Source organism: Alosa sapidissima, chromosome 4 (assembly GCF_018492685.1).
Source record: "Alosa sapidissima isolate fAloSap1 chromosome 4, fAloSap1.pri, whole genome shotgun sequence".
Taxonomy (NCBI): Eukaryota; Metazoa; Chordata; class Actinopteri; order Clupeiformes; family Clupeidae; genus Alosa; species Alosa sapidissima.
In genome coordinates this window covers 39,204,103-39,221,602 of record NC_055960.1, presented here as the reverse complement: position 1 = coordinate 39,221,602, position 17,500 = coordinate 39,204,103, and the positions used below count along the sequence as shown (strand labels likewise).

At 42.4% G+C, this 17,500-nt stretch overlaps 1 protein-coding gene and 1 long non-coding RNA gene across 5 annotated transcripts in view; one reads left to right on the top strand and one right to left on the bottom strand.

The window, feature by feature from the left end:
- Positions 1-711: 711 nt before the first annotated feature.
- The window catches only part of otud5b (OTU deubiquitinase 5b), a 30,075-nt gene continuing 13,286 nt past the window's right edge, over positions 712-17,500 (top strand). For 2 of the 4 annotated variants that reach the window (XM_042088587.1, XM_042088586.1), the window contains exons 1-5: positions 712-1,504; positions 9,789-9,879; positions 14,074-14,138; positions 14,724-14,880; positions 15,389-15,537. In XM_042088587.1, the coding sequence (XP_041944521.1) occupies positions 974-1,504; positions 9,789-9,879; positions 14,074-14,138; positions 14,724-14,880; positions 15,389-15,537 (993 nt within the window). In that variant the 5' untranslated portion in view covers positions 712-973. The remainder of the gene's footprint in view (positions 1,505-9,788; positions 9,880-14,073; positions 14,139-14,723; positions 14,881-15,388; positions 15,538-17,500) is intronic. The other 2 variants (XM_042088585.1, XM_042088584.1) reach the window with 2 other exon arrangements.
- The window catches only part of LOC121706679, a 16,426-nt gene continuing 7,212 nt past the window's right edge, over positions 8,287-17,500 (bottom strand). The window contains exons 2-3 of the long non-coding RNA XR_006031103.1: positions 12,469-12,474; positions 8,287-8,297 (exon numbers count right to left, since the gene is read on the bottom strand). This is a non-coding gene — a long non-coding RNA (uncharacterized LOC121706679). The remainder of the gene's footprint in view (positions 8,298-12,468; positions 12,475-17,500) is intronic.

Below are 17,500 nucleotides of genomic sequence, written 5' to 3'. Positions count from 1 at the left end.
AGCTATACCATTTTGCTATACGATTTGTCTTTGATGTCTGACGCATTCCATTTAAAGGTATTGCTCAACACTGCTATTGATCGGCCATGATCAGCGTTACCAAACCTTCCATTAATTGGGTCCAGCTGGGCTCAACCCATGTGTTTGATCACACCTTCCTGCTGGCAGTTCTCTCGTGCAATACTGCCCGTGACACATGGCTGCCAAACTCGGGGCCTTGGTGTTGGCGACTGTTACCTGAGGGGTATTCCAAGTGGTTTAGTGACAAACCTGGGTAAGGGGTAAACCTCCTAATAGAAGAGCTGTATGGCTTCATTCTCCTAACAGAACAATGCCATAGGGCTCTTGTTGTAGGAGGTTTACAACTTACTCTGAGTTCACTTACCCAGGTTTATCACTAAACCACGTACTTGGAATACCTCCCTGCAGGCCTAACCTCGGCTGGAAACAGATTTTGTATATGAAGCTGTTGTGCATTCACTGCTATGCATTTTCCCCTTGAGAGAAAGTGTACTTCATGATGGAAATTTTATCAAGTTTATGCATGCAATAAATGTTTGAATACAAACCTTCCACCTTCGAGTTTATTTTGCAGGCTACTTGTATCAACACGTTGGAACTGTCTCTTCCACACCTGCAGATGTCAGTGTTCAAAGCAGTAGCCTACTAATGCAGTATGACATTAGAGTAAAACATAGAAGAAGAAGTAACCGGAAGTGAGGTTAACTGTCGTAAGTGGTTTGTTGATGTTTGTGTCAAACTCTCGGACATTCTGTTGGAGAAGATCCGCGGATATTCGAGGGATATTCATCAGACGATACTCTAAAAGGATAGTGACAGACTCTTTAACGAGTGAGTTGTAGAGCGCATGTCTCTTCCTCGCTTGGCAATACATTTTCAAGAGCTGTTAGCCGTTAATTATTGTTCCGTATGAACTAGCTCCATAGCTAACGTTAGCTAACCACAGGTAGCTATGACTATTCTTCCAAAGAAGAAGCCTTCTTCGACCGTCGGAGTGACCGACCACTCCGATGACCCCGACAGGCGCAGCACCACCGATCCGCACCCCCACACGCACCAGCACGCCAACCGGACGGGGTCGAGACCCCGCGCTTCTCCACCACCGTGGCCGTACCAGGCCGCGCCTCACACGTCAAGAGACGACAGGCGGATCGAGGCGACCTCGCGGCCCCAACAGGCCTCCCCGCAGCCGGTGGTGGCTGGCTCCTCGGTCGGTCCATGTGAAAGCAGCACCGCCGCGGCAGTGACGTGCGTGGTGGGGACCCGCGGAGAGCTCGCTTGCGCCAATACCGCCGGTAGCTGCTGCTCAGGACCCGGGCTGAGCAAGAGGCGAAGGCAAACTGCATGCTCCAGCAGTTTACCGGGAGGCGGTGGTGGGGGTCCCGGGACCGAGAGCGAGGAGGGAGCCGGTGGAAACAACAGTGAAGACGAGTACGAGAGCGCCGCATCTCAGCAGGGCGCGGACCCAGCGACCGCCGAGCAGGTGAAGTGTGCTACGCAAACTGATCTTAAATAACCTGTGTTAATTAGATAGAGGAGCGCGTTAACCGAGATGATTCCACAGTCACCGGGCCATTTGGAGCGCGGCTTGTTTACCTAACCGGCTGTTCCGTCTCCATGTTCAGCGCAGGCTCAAAGCGCAGCTTGAAAATGCATGCGGGGTCTGCCGGTGCAGTGGTCAGGCTCGAGGGGACTCGAGACAAGTATAGCTGTTCAGAATCCTCAGAGAGATTCCGAGCCAGACGATGACTATGGTCACTCCAGACAGATGCACACATCAACACAATACTGGACATAGTAGGGTCCTTGCTTGTGAGGGTCATTGTGGTTGTGAGTGAGATTGGGTTGTTTTGGTGTGTATTTAAATGAGGTTGCCAGATTTTATGAGATTGCCAGTGTTGATGTTGTTTCAGTTGAGGTTGCCAGGTTTGATGTGGATTACTTAAGGTTGTGTTAGTTGAGGTTACCAGTGTTGATGTGTAAATCAAGGTTGCCAGTGTTTTGTATTAGTCAGGTATATAAGAATTTATACTCTTTTGATCCTGTGAGGGAAATTTGGTATCTGCATTTAACCCAATCCGTGAAATTAGTGAAACACACACAGCACACAGTGAACACACAGTGAGGTGAAGCACACACTAACCCGGAGCAGTGAGCTGCCTGCTACAGGATCAGCTGTGGATGTGGGCGTGAGCAGTGCTCAACCACTTTCCTCGGCCACATTTTTCCTACTGGTCAGGGATCGAACCGGCAACCCTTCGGTTACAAGCCCGAAGCCCTAACCAGTAGGCCATGGCTACCCCATCAATGTGTGTAGTGTAGTATCTTTATTTGATGTAGTTTCTTCATTTTTAAGTATATATTATTTTGGGCTTTTTATGCCTTTAAAGACAGGACAGTGAAGAATGACAGGAAGTGAGTGGGAGAGAAAGTCGGGGTGGGATCCGGAAAGGAGCACGGGGCGGGAATCGAACCACGGGTCGCCGGCGTACGGTGCAGGTGACCCAGCCAGTTGCGCCACAGCTGGGGCCATAGTTTCTTCATTTTAAGAAAACTGAAATATGTAGTATCTTACTTTTGTGAAACTGAAGACTGCCTTAAGTGAAAACGGCAGAACTAGGAGTAGCCCCATGAATAAGGGTTAGAGGTCAGGAAATGTAAGTAAACCGTAAGATCAGAATTCTGCAGTCACATAGCCACATAAGGGCCTGGATGGGCCAGTGCCGCCCAGGTTGACAGCTGGCCCAGTCGGTCAGAAGTGCAAAACCTTAACTTGAAATTGAAGAAACGAAAATTTGCTGCTAAAATTGACAAATCCAACTCTGATGAAAAGCCAAATGCAACAGTGATGAGCACAGACACCCAAAACGTCATGTGGAGGCTGCTGCTGTTGCGTAAAATAAAAAGTGAGTTAAATGAAGCTAACAGAACATAGAGCCCAGTGGTCTGTGTTCAGTTTCAAGAAATGGACCTTTGGAAGAACAGAAAAATGGATTAAAAAAAAATTAACTAGCAACTAACATTGCTAGTCCGTGGAGCAACAAAGTTACAGGCTATGCCCGTGCGTCTGTCACCCGTCGGATAATTTGTGGCACAATTGAATGGTATTATGGAATCACTGGCCGAAAGAAAAAGAAACTAATCGTTTACAGATTAGGAAAGATTTCTTAATTAAGTGTGATCAAATAAAGAGGCATAGCCTACAATTGGGGGGTAGTGATGTGAGCGCTCATTCAATGTGTGCGCATCTGCGCAAGTGAAACTGAACCACTGAAGATAACACTGGAACTCACTGGAGATTTTTTAATTTTTTGTTTTTATTCTTCTATGTTAAGTGAGTGCTGTACTTTGAGAGCAAAGACCAGAGTCAAATTCCTTGTTTGTTTACGCAAACCTGGCCAATAAAGCTGATTCTGAAAACGCGGGTAGAAGCAACAAACAATGTTATTGTAAGGTACACTATACAGGTTTAGATATTTTTGGCGACTATAGAGCTCCCTGTAGGGTCACGATATATGTATATTTTACTCTGCTGTTGTAAATAGCAAACTTCTCGTGACTTGTCCCCCCTGTACACAATGAAAATGCTTTTGTTGTGGAGGTGAAGGATTAATATCTACTGACAAGGTAGGCTGATGTTTCATGATTATTGCGAGATTTGTCGGGCCACCTTTCTTGAAGTTGCAAGGCTGGTTTTCTTGGTAGCGACTCACTACGTCTATGCTGTATAGCTATACTAGGTGAAACGATTCACCAGTATCACACGTTCGTTTACCATCAAATTGGCTTCGTAAGGGTGAAAATCTTGCATAGTGTACCTTTAAAACAACGAATGAAGCGCACTCTTGCTGTCAATGAAAACAGCATAGATACTGGCTAGTCTAATAAAAAACAAAATGGAAATAACAGGTCTTTGAATTGACACTAGTTAAAGCTGCAGTTGGCAAGATTTTTTTGATCATATTCACTGAAACAGACACTATGCTTTGACAGAACAAGATAAATTATCCAGTTTTTAGAAAAAAAACCACACTTCTACCTCCACTTAGAGCCTATTATTTGTTTTGCAAAAATCCACAGCTCCCGGTTCTTCTGGTCCAATCAGAGCAGGGCTGTGTGAGATCTGCCTGTCAATCACAGTCTGGTGCAGTCTGGTGCGCACTGACGAGCACAAACTCGATGAGGGGGTGTTCGGTGGTAGTAGGGGAGGGGCATGAGAGTTGGCTAAGTCCCCTCAATCTGTCAGACTTGCCAACTGCAGCTTTAACGCCTGCTAGAGTTGAGTGTAGGTTGAAATGCAATCGGTTGCCATATAGGCTATCCTAAAATCCAGCGATAAAACACAGCATGAAGTCCTTGAGCGTCTGTCCTAGCAAGCTTTTACATTATCACATTATAACTACTGTTAGCTACATAACATCTAAGCGAACATAGCTTAATGTCACTGTTTAACAAACAAACTAGCATGCTATGCAGCCCAACAAGCAAGCACAGCTAACTAGCATGCTATGCAGCCAAACAAGCACACACAGCTAAATGTGAGGACTATGAACTCTTACCTTTATGGTCTACAAGTTATCCAGTTATCCATAGTTAGTCCATCATTCTTTCCGTCATGCATTCTTCTCGATATGAGCAAGCTTAAAGCATGCAAAGATAACCCAGCCGACTCAACAGTTTTTCAGCCACAGCAACTGCCGTTGTATGAAGCTAGACCAAAGTATATCAGTCCTTTTGGAATCTGAATAAGACCTTGAGGATCTGAACATCAACATGGACCGTGTAACACACTCACTTTTGCTCTATTCCCCCGTGGAATTTGAGACAACCTGAAATTGTTAAGGATTTAAGTCACAGGAAGAAATCAAGAACCCACCCAAATGAGTACCAGCAGCAGTATATGGACGTGCGATGTCGCTTCCCCTCCCACATTCCCATTTATACTGATGGTTCCAGAGTGGATAACTGTGTGTCTTCAGCAATGGTAGTTGGACAGAATCAGTGTGGACTACGAATACCAGGAATGTGTTCTATTTTTACGGCTGAGGCTCGTGCCTTATATTTGGCACTTGAATATATAGATCAGACTAAACAACAAGTCTTTCATTTTTACAGACTCTAGATCATGTCTCCAGGCATTGGAATCCTTAAAAACTGACCATCCTATTATTGTCAACATCCTTGATAAACTAGAAAGACTAAAGGACCAGAACTTGAATGTAGTTTTTTGTTGGGTCCCAGGCCATGTTGGTCTGAGAGGAAATGAGAAAGCGGACAGTGCTGCTAAGCAAGCCCTTAACGAAGAACTCACAGAATGTCAAATCCCTGCCTCAGACCTTAAACCTATATTGAACTCTTACATCACAGATAAGTGGCAATCTGAATGGGACCAATGCACCAACAATAAGCTATATGAAATCCATCCTACTGTAAGGAAGAGACTATTTTTTTCTTTTCAATCCAGACACGATCAAATAGTCTATACCAGATGTCGTATAGGACATTCAAGACTCACTCATAGCTTTCTATTGAGTGATGAAGACTCTCCATTATGCCAATTTTGCAAAATGCCTCTGTCAGTGAGATATTTTGATCTGCCCTGCCTTGAGAACCAAAAGACAACAATTTTATCATCAAAATTCTATAGCTGATGTTTTTAGTAAGGTCCCACCTTTGAAGGTTTTAGAATATCTTATTAGCATAGATTTAAAAAAACATATTTACATTTCTGTAACACACAGTGCTCTGGCCATTAAATAGCCTTAGTTGCGGAAATGGCCTTAAATTAAACAAACAAACAAACTTCTCGATATGAGCTAGTTAGAGATGGAGATAGCCTTGCCCTATTCTATTATCACACAGGTCTGACTAAATTCAACATTCCCTCCAGAAACACTTTGTTGTAGCCTATAGCCTATGGACCTGGCCCAAAACATGCGACCTTACAAACTGTCAGTATAATACGCGGTTTCTGGCATCCATGAGCAAAGCATTTGTAGATGAATGGCCAACATAACTGTAGCTACATCTGATTCATCTTCAGGTTATAGCAACGTTACAAGCACTAAGTGATACACAACTTTATTTTCCTACATTAATTTGATTAACAGGCTAGCCTACATGGCGATTAAGCACATTGATTAACAGGCTAGCCTACATGGCGATTAAGCACATTGATTAACAGGCTAGCCTACATGGCAATTAAGCACATTGAAGAGGCTTTCTGTTCATTGTATCACATTTTATTTTCAGTTGTCAAAAGTTCATTCCCATGTAGGGCTGTCACTTTTGTGAAAAAATCCTGTTCGATTTTTGAGACATAAGTGTTAATTGAATCGATTGTAAAATCGATGTTTCATGTCTAAAGACGTTTCCATTTTCAACGGCAAATATAGGTCAATTCACAAACAACTAACAGGCATTAGGACGAACGTAAAGAGGGCGCTTGTAGACGCAAGCCAGCAATATTTCTGATGATGCCGTGAAGTTTCGTGCCTGCAGTACTGCTGCAGGCTTCAACGTAGCTGTGTCTGTGTTTACGATTAGAAATGTCAAACAAATTTAGCCTACGTAGAACTCGATTGCACAGTTTGCATAGCCTACCACTTTGTTCTTCTCCATAGTTTGATATACCAAAAATCCGAAGTAGGCCTACTTCCACATGGAACTCCTCATGTTATTAGGGCCTATCACTCGTCTCTCTCATGTCGCACAGGTTGATTTTTGGCAAAACACGAGCAGCACAGTAGCTGATTGAAACAGCCGTTTCCGGTGCGTAAAATTGGTGGGATTTCGCAATGCTTACTGCACTTCAGAATTCTTTTATATTCTTATATTCTTGTTTGTGAATTTTGTTACATCTATCCTTTTTATTTGTTTAATTTGTTAAAAATTAATAGTGTACATATCTGGTTAAAATCGATTCCATATTTTAGTTTTCGAAACTTGTGTTGTTTGGTCCAATCGATTGTGCAATCGATTTTCGAACGTAAAGTGACACAGGGTTCCCGCGGGTCCTTAAAAAGTCTTAAATACAACTTTCGGTTTTTAAGGCCTAAAAAAGTCTTAAATTGTCTGGAATGTCTTGAATTTTCGAAAAGGAGGTATTAAATTTGTGTATGGGACCGCCGGCGAGTGTGAGAGCGCGAGTGAAATGTCTCCATCTGGTTTCGTGTATTTTGAAAACGGAATTGTATAAGTGACTATAAGGCTACTGAAGGAAGTGTAGTGGTTGCAGAGTGAAGATGTTTTTCACGGGTGTCGTTAAAGGTGTGAAAATGGTAAGAATATGTAAAAATATGCCTGACGTTTTCGTGGTATATAGCCGAGGCCTGAGAGATATGTAGGCCTAGGTAGCCTACGCGAGCGGGAGAAAGAGCTGGGTAAGCCAGTTAGCGATAGGGTGGCATACATTCGGATTTAGGCCGGACAGTTTAAAAGTCCTGTCCAGCGCAGCCTCAAGCCGGACGCTCATTTGTCCTCCTTTTTGGAGTTGCGCTGGGCTTCTAGAATCCTTGCTCGGACGCAGCATCGTTTCACAAACTATGGACGTGAAGACTGCTGGTTAAATTATGCATGGTGCTTCTGTCACTCATCTGATAATTTGCTGCGCAATTTATGAAGGAACCACCGACCGACAGAAAAAGAACACAAACGTTTTCTCAATCAGGAGGAAAATGCACATTAAGTTGATCTGTATGCATCTCTCCAGCGTGTTTTGCTGGCCTAGCCTAAGTAAATAGCTGTCTAAGTTAGCTGCAGCTTGCTTGCCAGCCTTTCCCAGTACTTCACAAAAGTTGTGAAATATAACCGCATTTTTTTTTTGAATGTCGGCGACTGGATACATAAAAAAAAACGCATCGGTAAGTGTATTCATAATATGTGCGTGCTTGAGATGAAACCAGCAGTTTTTCAGCAGGAATATGCGAGGAGGGGGTTTAACTTTTCCCATACATTTTTTAAAAACAAGTCAATGGTTTACAATGTTTCAGTCAATCTTTGGTTGGTTTAAATACAACTGGTGTGCAAAATGTAAATTAGTGGATTACCTTTGATTTGGTGTGCTATGGGACAATAGATGCCTAAGTTAATAGGCCTATTACAATATTTAAATAGCTTAGTCTACCTTTGAAAAAACTATTGAAGGGAATCCAGTCCAGTAAACATGTCTTTGGCAAGTAGCCTAGGCTACTACAGACACAGGTGAAGAACAGTCAGCCTCAGCCAGTAGCACAACCAAATATGTACAGCCAGCTTCAAAAGAAGCAGCCCAGACCCTAAAATTGGGCATTCATAGCTGTGAAGGTAATTCACACACAATTATTTTCTTTCACCAAAATATATTTGGTAACTTCTGTAGACATCCCAAATTAAGTAGGAAGTTAAAATTAGTAGGAAAAAAACTATTGCATAGAACAGTTTTAAGTTGTATCTTTTTTGCCATGGTATAGTCTTAATTTTTCTATTTAGATGTCTTGAAAAGGTCTTAAAAGTCTTTAAATTTGCACTTGGAAAATGTGCAGATACCCTGGACAGCCCTATTCCCATGTGATACTCCTCATGCCCAATAATACAGTCACACTTCATGTTGCTATTTGGTTCCGCCTCCTGGCTCCTCAATATAATAATAATAATAATAATAATAATACATTTTATTTGTTACATAGCGCCTTTCAAAGTACCCAAGGTCGCTTTACACACTAGACATTTACACGTAAGACAAAAGATGCTGGACGGAGCGGCGTAGTCGCCAGCGTTCCCGTGACATCAAGACAAACAAACAAATATAACAAATACAAAATAACAATTGACACACAAGACAAAAGATGGCTGATGGAGCGGCGTAATCGCCAGCGTACCCGAGACACCTAACGCTAGACATACAAGACAGACAACAAACAAAAATTAACAAGTAATAAAATAAATAAATAATAATAAAAGTCCGTGTTAACTTAGTCCAACTCAGTCCAATATGCCGGCTTGTATTACGCTGGCGGCACAAAGTACCAGGCTGGCAATGCTGCTGTTTAGACCAGACGACTTCTCAGATCTCAATTGATAACAGGTCAGTCTGGGTTCTCCCAAGGATACAAGGACACAAGGAGGTTTATTTGTCACATACATATTTCGATTGGTGTTCAGCTTTTTCTGTGCAAACTTGTGAAGAAAGAAAGATCAAGAAATATTTTAATGAATAGCAAGAGAGAATAAAAAGTGCAGTGTGTGTACAGTCCATGTGCAAGTGTGTAATAAAAAACATCAAATAGGCTACATGGAGGATGTTCTGATGAGTCTGCTGTTATCACCATCATTACCCCAAGCCAAGTTCAAATCAAACTATTGAAAACATTTACTTCAAGATGATCTATCGCATTGCATTTAAAGAATCACATCAAATGTGGTTAAAAGTAACCAATCCTTCATGCTCATACACTGCTCACAAAAAGTCAGGGATATTCGGCTTTCGGGTGAAATTTCAGGATGAACCTAAAATTCACTATAACCTTTACAGGTGAACTAAAGAAGCTTTAAAAGGATGTTTACGGATGTTTGGCAGAAATTTGAAAGTGAAAAATAGTGGCCCACCCTTCTTCCCAAAAGTCCACCCTGTTGAACAATTCTGGCTGCCACTGGTTGAGGAGCCAGTGGTTTGTATTAGTTGAGGTTGCCTGTGTTGATGGTGTGTGTGTGTGTGTGTGTTGGTGTGTGTGTGTGCTGATGGGTGTGTGTCTGACTCGTGTGTTGTGTGTGTGTGTGTTGTGTTGAAGCAGGAGCAGTGGTTTGAAAAGGCTCTGAAGAAGAAAGGCTTTGTCATCAAGAAGATGAAGGAAGATGGAGCCTGTCTCTTCAGAGCAGTGGGTAAGCCATAACACACACACACACACCACACACACACCACACAGACACACACACCACACACACACACACACACACACACACACACACACACACACACCTTCTTGGGGCCTGAGGCATATTGCATCTACATCGCTACATCATTTTGGTTTACTCTTGAGAAATGTGCAGTATGATCAATATGAGGCATGATCAATATGAAGTGTGATCAATATGAGGCATGATCAATATGAAGTGTGATCGATATAAAGTGTGATCGATATGAGGCATGATCAATATGAGGCATGATCAATATGAGGCGTGATCAATATGAAGTGTGATTAATATGAAGTGTGATTAATATGAAGTGTGATTAATATGAAGTGTGATTAATATGAAGTGTGATCAATATGAAGTGTGATTAATATGAAGTAGGATCAATATGAGGCATGATCAATATTAGGCGTGATCAATATGAAGTGTGATTAATATGAAGTGTGATTAATATGAAGTGTGATTAATATGAAGTGTGATTAAAATGAAGTGTGATTAATATGAAGTGTGATCAATATGAAGTGTGATTAATATGAAGTAGGATCAATATGAGGCGTGATCAATATGAAGTGTGATTAATATGAAGTAGGATCAATATGAGGCATGATCAATATTAGGCGTGATCAATATGAAGTGTGATTAATATGAAGTGTGATCAATATGAAGTGTGATCAATATGAAGTGTGATCAATATGAAGTGTGATTAATATGAAGTAGGATCAATATGAGGCATGATCAATATTAGGCGTGATTAATATGAAGTGTGATAAATATGAAGTGTGATTAATATGAGGCATGATCAATATTAGGTGTGATTAATATGAAGTGTGATCAATATGAAGTGTGATTAATATGAAGTAGGATCAATATGAGGCATGATCAATATGAGGCATGATCAATATGAGGCATGATCAATATTAGGCTTGATCAATATGAGGCATGATCAATACTAGGCATGATCAATATGAAGTGTGATTAATATGAAGTAGGATCAATATGAGGCATGATCAATAATAGACATGATCAATATTAGGCATGATCAATATGAGGCATGATCAATAATAGGCATGATCAATATTAGGCATGATCAATATGCGGCATGATCAATATTAGGCATGATCAATATGAGGCATGATCAATACGAGGCATGATCAATATGAGGCATGATCAATATTAGGCGTGATCAATAGTAGGCTTGGGTATTGAATATCGAGTATTGGTTGGAACCGGGACTATCTTTGCGATTTTCCCGGAATCATTCAAAAGTTTAAATTTCGATTCCTAGTTTCGATTCCCAGTCCGCCGACCGGAAGGAGAATCGGCTGAACACCAACGAAGAAGCGCATAGTTCATAGAATTAAAATTCATGTTGAAGGTCAGACTATTTAATTCAGAAAGCAGGGTTCCCGCGGATCCTTAAATAGTCTTAAATACAACTGAATTTTCGAAAGAGAGGTATTAAATGTGCGTATGGGACCGCCAGCGAGTGCAAGAGAGCGAGTGATGTCTCCATCCAGTTTCGTGTATTTAAAACGCAATTGTATAAGTGACTAGGCTATATTAGGCTACGGGAGGAAGTGTAGTGGTTGCAGAGTGAAGATGTTTTTCACGGGTTTGGTTAAAGGTGTGAAAACGGTAATAATACGGCCTATGTACAAAATAATATGCCTGATGTTTTGGTGGTGTAGCTGAGGCCAGAGAGATATACAGGTAGCCTACGTGGAATGAGGGAGCCTACGGTAGAATGAGCGGGAGAAAGAGCGATAGGTTGGCCATATGTTCGAATTTAGGCCGGACATATGGATTTTAAAAGCCCTGTCCGGCGCAGCCTGAAGCCAGACGCTCATTTGTTCTCCTTTTTGGAGTTGCGCTTGGCATCTAAAGTCTTTGCTCGGACGCAGCATCGTTTCACAAACTATGGACGCGAAGACTGCTGGTCAAATTATGTGCAGTGCTTCGCAATCAGGAGGAAATACTGTATATGTTAAGTTGATCTGTTTACATCTTTCCAGCGTGTGTTGCTGGCCTAGCCTAGGGAAGAAAATATCTGTCTAAGTGATAATAGCCTACCTGTAATATCTGCCAGCAGCTTGCTTGCCAGCGTTTCCCAGTAGGCTAGGCCTACTTAGCAAAAGTTGTGAAATATAACCGCATATTTTTTGAATGTCGACGACTGCTACATCAAAAAAAAATACGTGCGTTCATAATACGTGCGTGCTTGAGATGAAACCAGCCGTTTTCAGCAGGATCATGCGAGGAGGACCTGTCTCTTAATTAATTTAAAACAAGTTTTGCTTGGTTGGTTTAGATACAACTGGTATGCAAAATGTAAAGTAGTGGATTAACTTTAATTTGCTGTGCTGCATATTGGACAATAGATGCACATAGTAAATTATATAAAGTAGGCTTATTAAAATATGTAAACAGCTTAGTCTAACTTTGAAAAAAATATTGAAGGGAATCCAGTCCAGTGCACATGTCTTTGGCAAGTAGCCTAGGCTACTACAGACACAGGTGAAAAACAGTCAGCCTCAGCAGTAAGCAAAACCAAATATGTACAGCCAGCTTCAAAAGCAAGCAGCCCAGACCCTAAAATTGGCCATTTATAGCTTTGAAGGTAATTCACACACAATTATTTTTCTTTCGCCAAAATATATTTGGTAACTTCTGAAGACATCCAAAATGGGGTGGATGTTAAAATTAGTAGGGAAAAACACTATCGCATAAACAGTCATATATATCTTTTTGCCGTGGTATAGTCTTAAGTTTCTTTTAGATGTCTTGAAAAGGTCTTAAAAGTCTTTAAATTTGCACTTGGAAAATGTGCAGATACCCTGAGAAAGACCGTTGGTTAGCTAGCTCATTTAAAATATCCTAAACTTTTTTTGACCCTGCCTCTTAAAAAAAATCGGAATTGAGAATCGTTAGGAACCGGAATCGAAATAAGAAATCGGAATTGGAATCGGAATCGTTCAAATTCAAACGATACCCAACCCTAATCAATATGAAGTGTAATCAATATGAAGTGTGATTGATATGAAGTGTGATTGATATGAAGTGTGATTGATATGAGGCATGATCAATATGAAGTGTGATTGATATGAAGTGTGATCAATATGAGGCATGATCAATATGAGGCATGATCAATATGAGGCGTGATTGATATGAGGCATGATCAATATGAAGTGTGATTGATATGAAGTGTGATTGATATGAAGTATGATCAATATGAGGCATGATCAGATCAATATGAAGTGTGATTGATATGAAGTGTGATTGATATGAAGTGTGATTGATATGAAGTGTGATCGATATGAGGCATGATCAATATGAAGTGTGATCGATATGAAGTTTGATCAATATGAGGCATGATCAATATGAGGCGTGATTGATATGAGGCATGATCAATATGAAGCGTGATTGATGTGAAGTGTGATTGATGTGAAGTGTGATTGATATGAGGCATGATCAATATGAAGTGTGATTGATATGAAGTGTGATTGATATGAAGTATGATCAATATGAGGCATGATCAGATCAATATGAAGTGTGATTGATATGAAGTGTGATTGATATGAAGTGTGATTGATATGAAGTGTGATCGATATGAGGCATGATCAATATGAAGTGTGATCGATATGAAGTGTGATCAATATGAGGCATGATCAATATGAGGCGTGATTGATATGAGGCATGATCAATATGAAGCGTGATTGATGTGAAGTGTGATTGATGTGAAGTGTGATTGATATGAAGTGTGTGATCAATATGAGGCATGATCAATATGAGGCGTGATTGATATGAGGCATGATCAATATGAAGTGTGATTGATTTGAAGTGTGATCAATATGAGGCATGATCAATATGAAGTGTGATTTAATATGAAGTGTGATTAATATGAAGTGTGATTGATATGAAGTGTGATTGATATAAAGTATGATTGATATGAAGTGTGATTGATATGATTAATATGAGGTATAATTAATTTGATGCAATATGAGGTGTGATGCAATATGAGGTGTGATGTAATATGAGGTCTAATGTAATATGAGGTGTGATGTAATATGAGGTCTAATGTAATATGAGGTGTGATGCAATATGAGGTGTGATGCAATATGAGGTGTCTCTGGTTCATTGGTTGTCTTGTGTCCATCCATCTCGTAGCTGACCAGGTGTACGGGGACCAGGATATGCACGATGTGGTGCGGAAACACTGTATGGACTACCTGGTACGCTATCAGCAGGAACATACACACACACATACTGTACACACGCACACACACACACAGGTGTGTGCAGGTGAAAAATGTGGACTACCTCCAGCAATGTCACCCGTGTGTGTCTGTCTGTGTGTGTGTGTGTGTGTGTGTGTCTGTCTGTGTCTGTGTTTGTGTGTGTGTCTGTGTGTCTGTCTGTGTGTGTGTGTCTGTCTGTGTGTGTGTCTGTGTGTCTGTCTGTGTGTGTGTGTCTGTCTGTGTGTGTGTGTGTGTGTCTGTGTCTGTTTGTCTGTCTGTCTGTGTCTGTGTCTGTCTGTGTGTGTGTGTGTGTGTGTCTGTTTGTCTGTCTGTCTGTGTCTGTGTCTGTGTGTGTGTGTGTGTGTGTGTCTGTTTGTCTGTGTCTGTGTCTGTGTCTGTTTGTCTGTCTGTGTGTGTGTGTGTGTCTGTCTGTCTGTGTCTGTGTGTGTGTGTGTGTGTCTGTCTGTGTCTGTGTCTGTGTCTGTGTGTGTGTGTGTGTGTGTGTGTGTGTGTGTGTGTGTGTGTGTGTGTGTGTGTGCGTGCGTGCGTGCGTGCGTGCGTGCGTGTGTGTGTGTTTAGGTGAAGAATGAAGAATACTTCTCCAGCTACGTCACCGAGGACTTCACCACCTACATCAACCGAAAGAGAAAGAGCAACTGCCATGGCAACCACATCGAGATGCAGGCCATGGCCGAGATGTACAACCGGCCAGTGGAGGTGTATCAGTACAGCATAGGTAACGCGCACACACACACCTACACACACACACACACACACACACACACGGCAGAGATGAACAACCGGCCAGTGGAGGTGTATCAGTACAGCATAGGTAACGCGCACGCACACACCTACACACGCGCACACACACACGCGCGCGCACACACACACACACACACGGCAGAGATGTACAACCGGCCAGTGGAGGTGTGTCAGTACAGCATAGGTAACGCGCACGCACACACCTACACACGCACACACCTACACACGCGCACACACACACACACACACGGCAGAGATGTACAACCGACCAATGGAGGTGTATCAGTATAACACACGCACACACATGCGCGCGCACACACACACACACACACACACACAGACAAGCATACAAACACGCATACAAACACACACAAGAACTAATAGTTTGCTGTAATGGATTGTAGAGCATAAGCACAGCTGCCTTGCCTTGTAAGCCCTTTCTGGAAATAGGAGGTGATTCTGTTTTCTGCTTCCTGTTCCAGAGCCTATAAACACATTCCATGGTATCTACCAGAACAATGATGAACCAATCCGAGTCAGTTACCATGGCAACATCCACTACAACTCCGTGGTGAACCCTAACAAGGCCACCATCGGTGTGGGGTTGGGCCTCCCAGCCTTCAAACCAGGGGTAGGTGTATGTGTATGTGTATGTGTATGTGTGTGTGTGTGTGTGTGTGTGTGTGTGTCTGTATACCAGGGGTAGGTGTGTGTGTGTGTACGTGTGTACCAGGGGTAGGTGTGTGTGTGTGTGTGTGTGTGTGTGTGTGTGTGTGTGTGTGTGTGTGTACGTGTACTGGGGTAGGTGACCCTCAACACAAAGCTTTGTGCGTGCGTGCGTGTGCGCGGCTGTGCAGGTGTACCAGGAGTAGGTGTCCTTCAAAACACACTATAGAACATCCCATAGAACCCTTCAAAACACACCACACAACTCTTTAGAACTTTCATGCAACCCTTCAAAACACACTATAGAACTCTCTAGCCCAGTGTTTCTTAACTGGTGGGTCGCGGAACCGTTCAGGGTGGGTTGGGAAACCGTTCAGGGTGGGTTGTGGAACCGTTCAGGGTGGGTTGCGGAGCTTGTGTGCCCCCCTGCGCATATTTCAAATGCTACCTTATCAGATCTGATATCAGACCTTTCAGATCTAATGGGTCAAAATGGGACAGAAACCCTGTGTGTGTGTGTGTATGCAGGCGCGCCTGCAGGTGTACGTCCGTACGCACTGTGCATACCATCACTCAACAACAAGAGAAAATTTACCTTGTGTGTGTGTATATTCACACCATATTGGCCTACCATACCTTTCCAACTATGCACAGCATCCCATTAGTTGCATGCCATCAGGCTATTTATAATTTTCTATTAAGTAAAGTTAGTGAACACTTATCAAAATTAACACGCACACATGTTTGAGCAGGAGAGAATACGCACGCAGGCACGCATAGGCTACTTGTTTTCTTTTACTCGGCTTTCTATATGGTTATCAGCACACAATGTTGAGCTAATTCACTAACTCAATACTCATCATGGAGATCACAAGTTTAAACAACGAAAACAGAAAGGATGGAGGCAGCAACGCTAGAGGAGCTATTCAACATGGGCAAGAACAAGGTTGGCTAAGCAATTGGTGTGCTTGTCAGAACGACTGCATTACAGCTGTTTAAAGCCAGACGTTACAGTACGCTATAACACAACTAAAGGTAGCTTTAGCCTGTATAGGGATGTATAAAGTTGCCCAAATGAATAGGTAATTGTAGACATTGTTGTTGCATTATTGCATGTGGATGTTATGCTATGTATGCACGAACCTAAAGGAAAAATACTGTCCATGCGTGAACGTTTTTTTTTTTTGGGGGGGGGGGGGGGGGTGATGGGTGTGCGTACCATAGCATTAATTCCTGCAGGTGCCCCTGTGTGTGTGTGTGTGTGTGTGTGCGTGCGTGTGTGTGGTGTGCAGTGTATTGGTGGCACATGGGAGCATGAAACCATCAAAACTAAAATGCCACATAGAAACTAAGCACCCTGTCAAAAACAAACCTGCCGAGTGTTTTGAAAGGTGACATCAGGAGTTGAAGGCTTCACAAAAGTTCCGGTCCGCCTCCAGGCGCTTTGCGTGTCTTACCATGTACCACACACACACACACACACACACATCAAAACTAACGGCCTCCAGGCGCTTTGCGTGTCTTACCATGTAGCTCGCCGTATCCGTTGGCTTGAACGGCTAAATATATATATGGGCCGCAACTTGTGGACATGTGAAATTGTGGGTCCCAAAGCCGGACCAGTTAAGAACCCCTGCTCTAGAACATTCACAGAACCCCTGAAAACACACCACAGAACTCTTTAGAACATCCCATAGAACTCTTCATTCATAGAACCCCTTAAGACACACCATAAAACTCTAGTTCTAATAAAAAATTAGAACATTCCATACAGTGTTTCCCATAGGTTGACTAATCTGTGGCGGGCCGACACACAATAATGTTCTATGTTCTAGCGACTATTTAAATGAGATCAAATCCTTTTGAGCTTTTTACACATGCAGCCTTCGCCCCCCCGCTCTCTCTCCTAACGACCCCGCTGCCAAGTT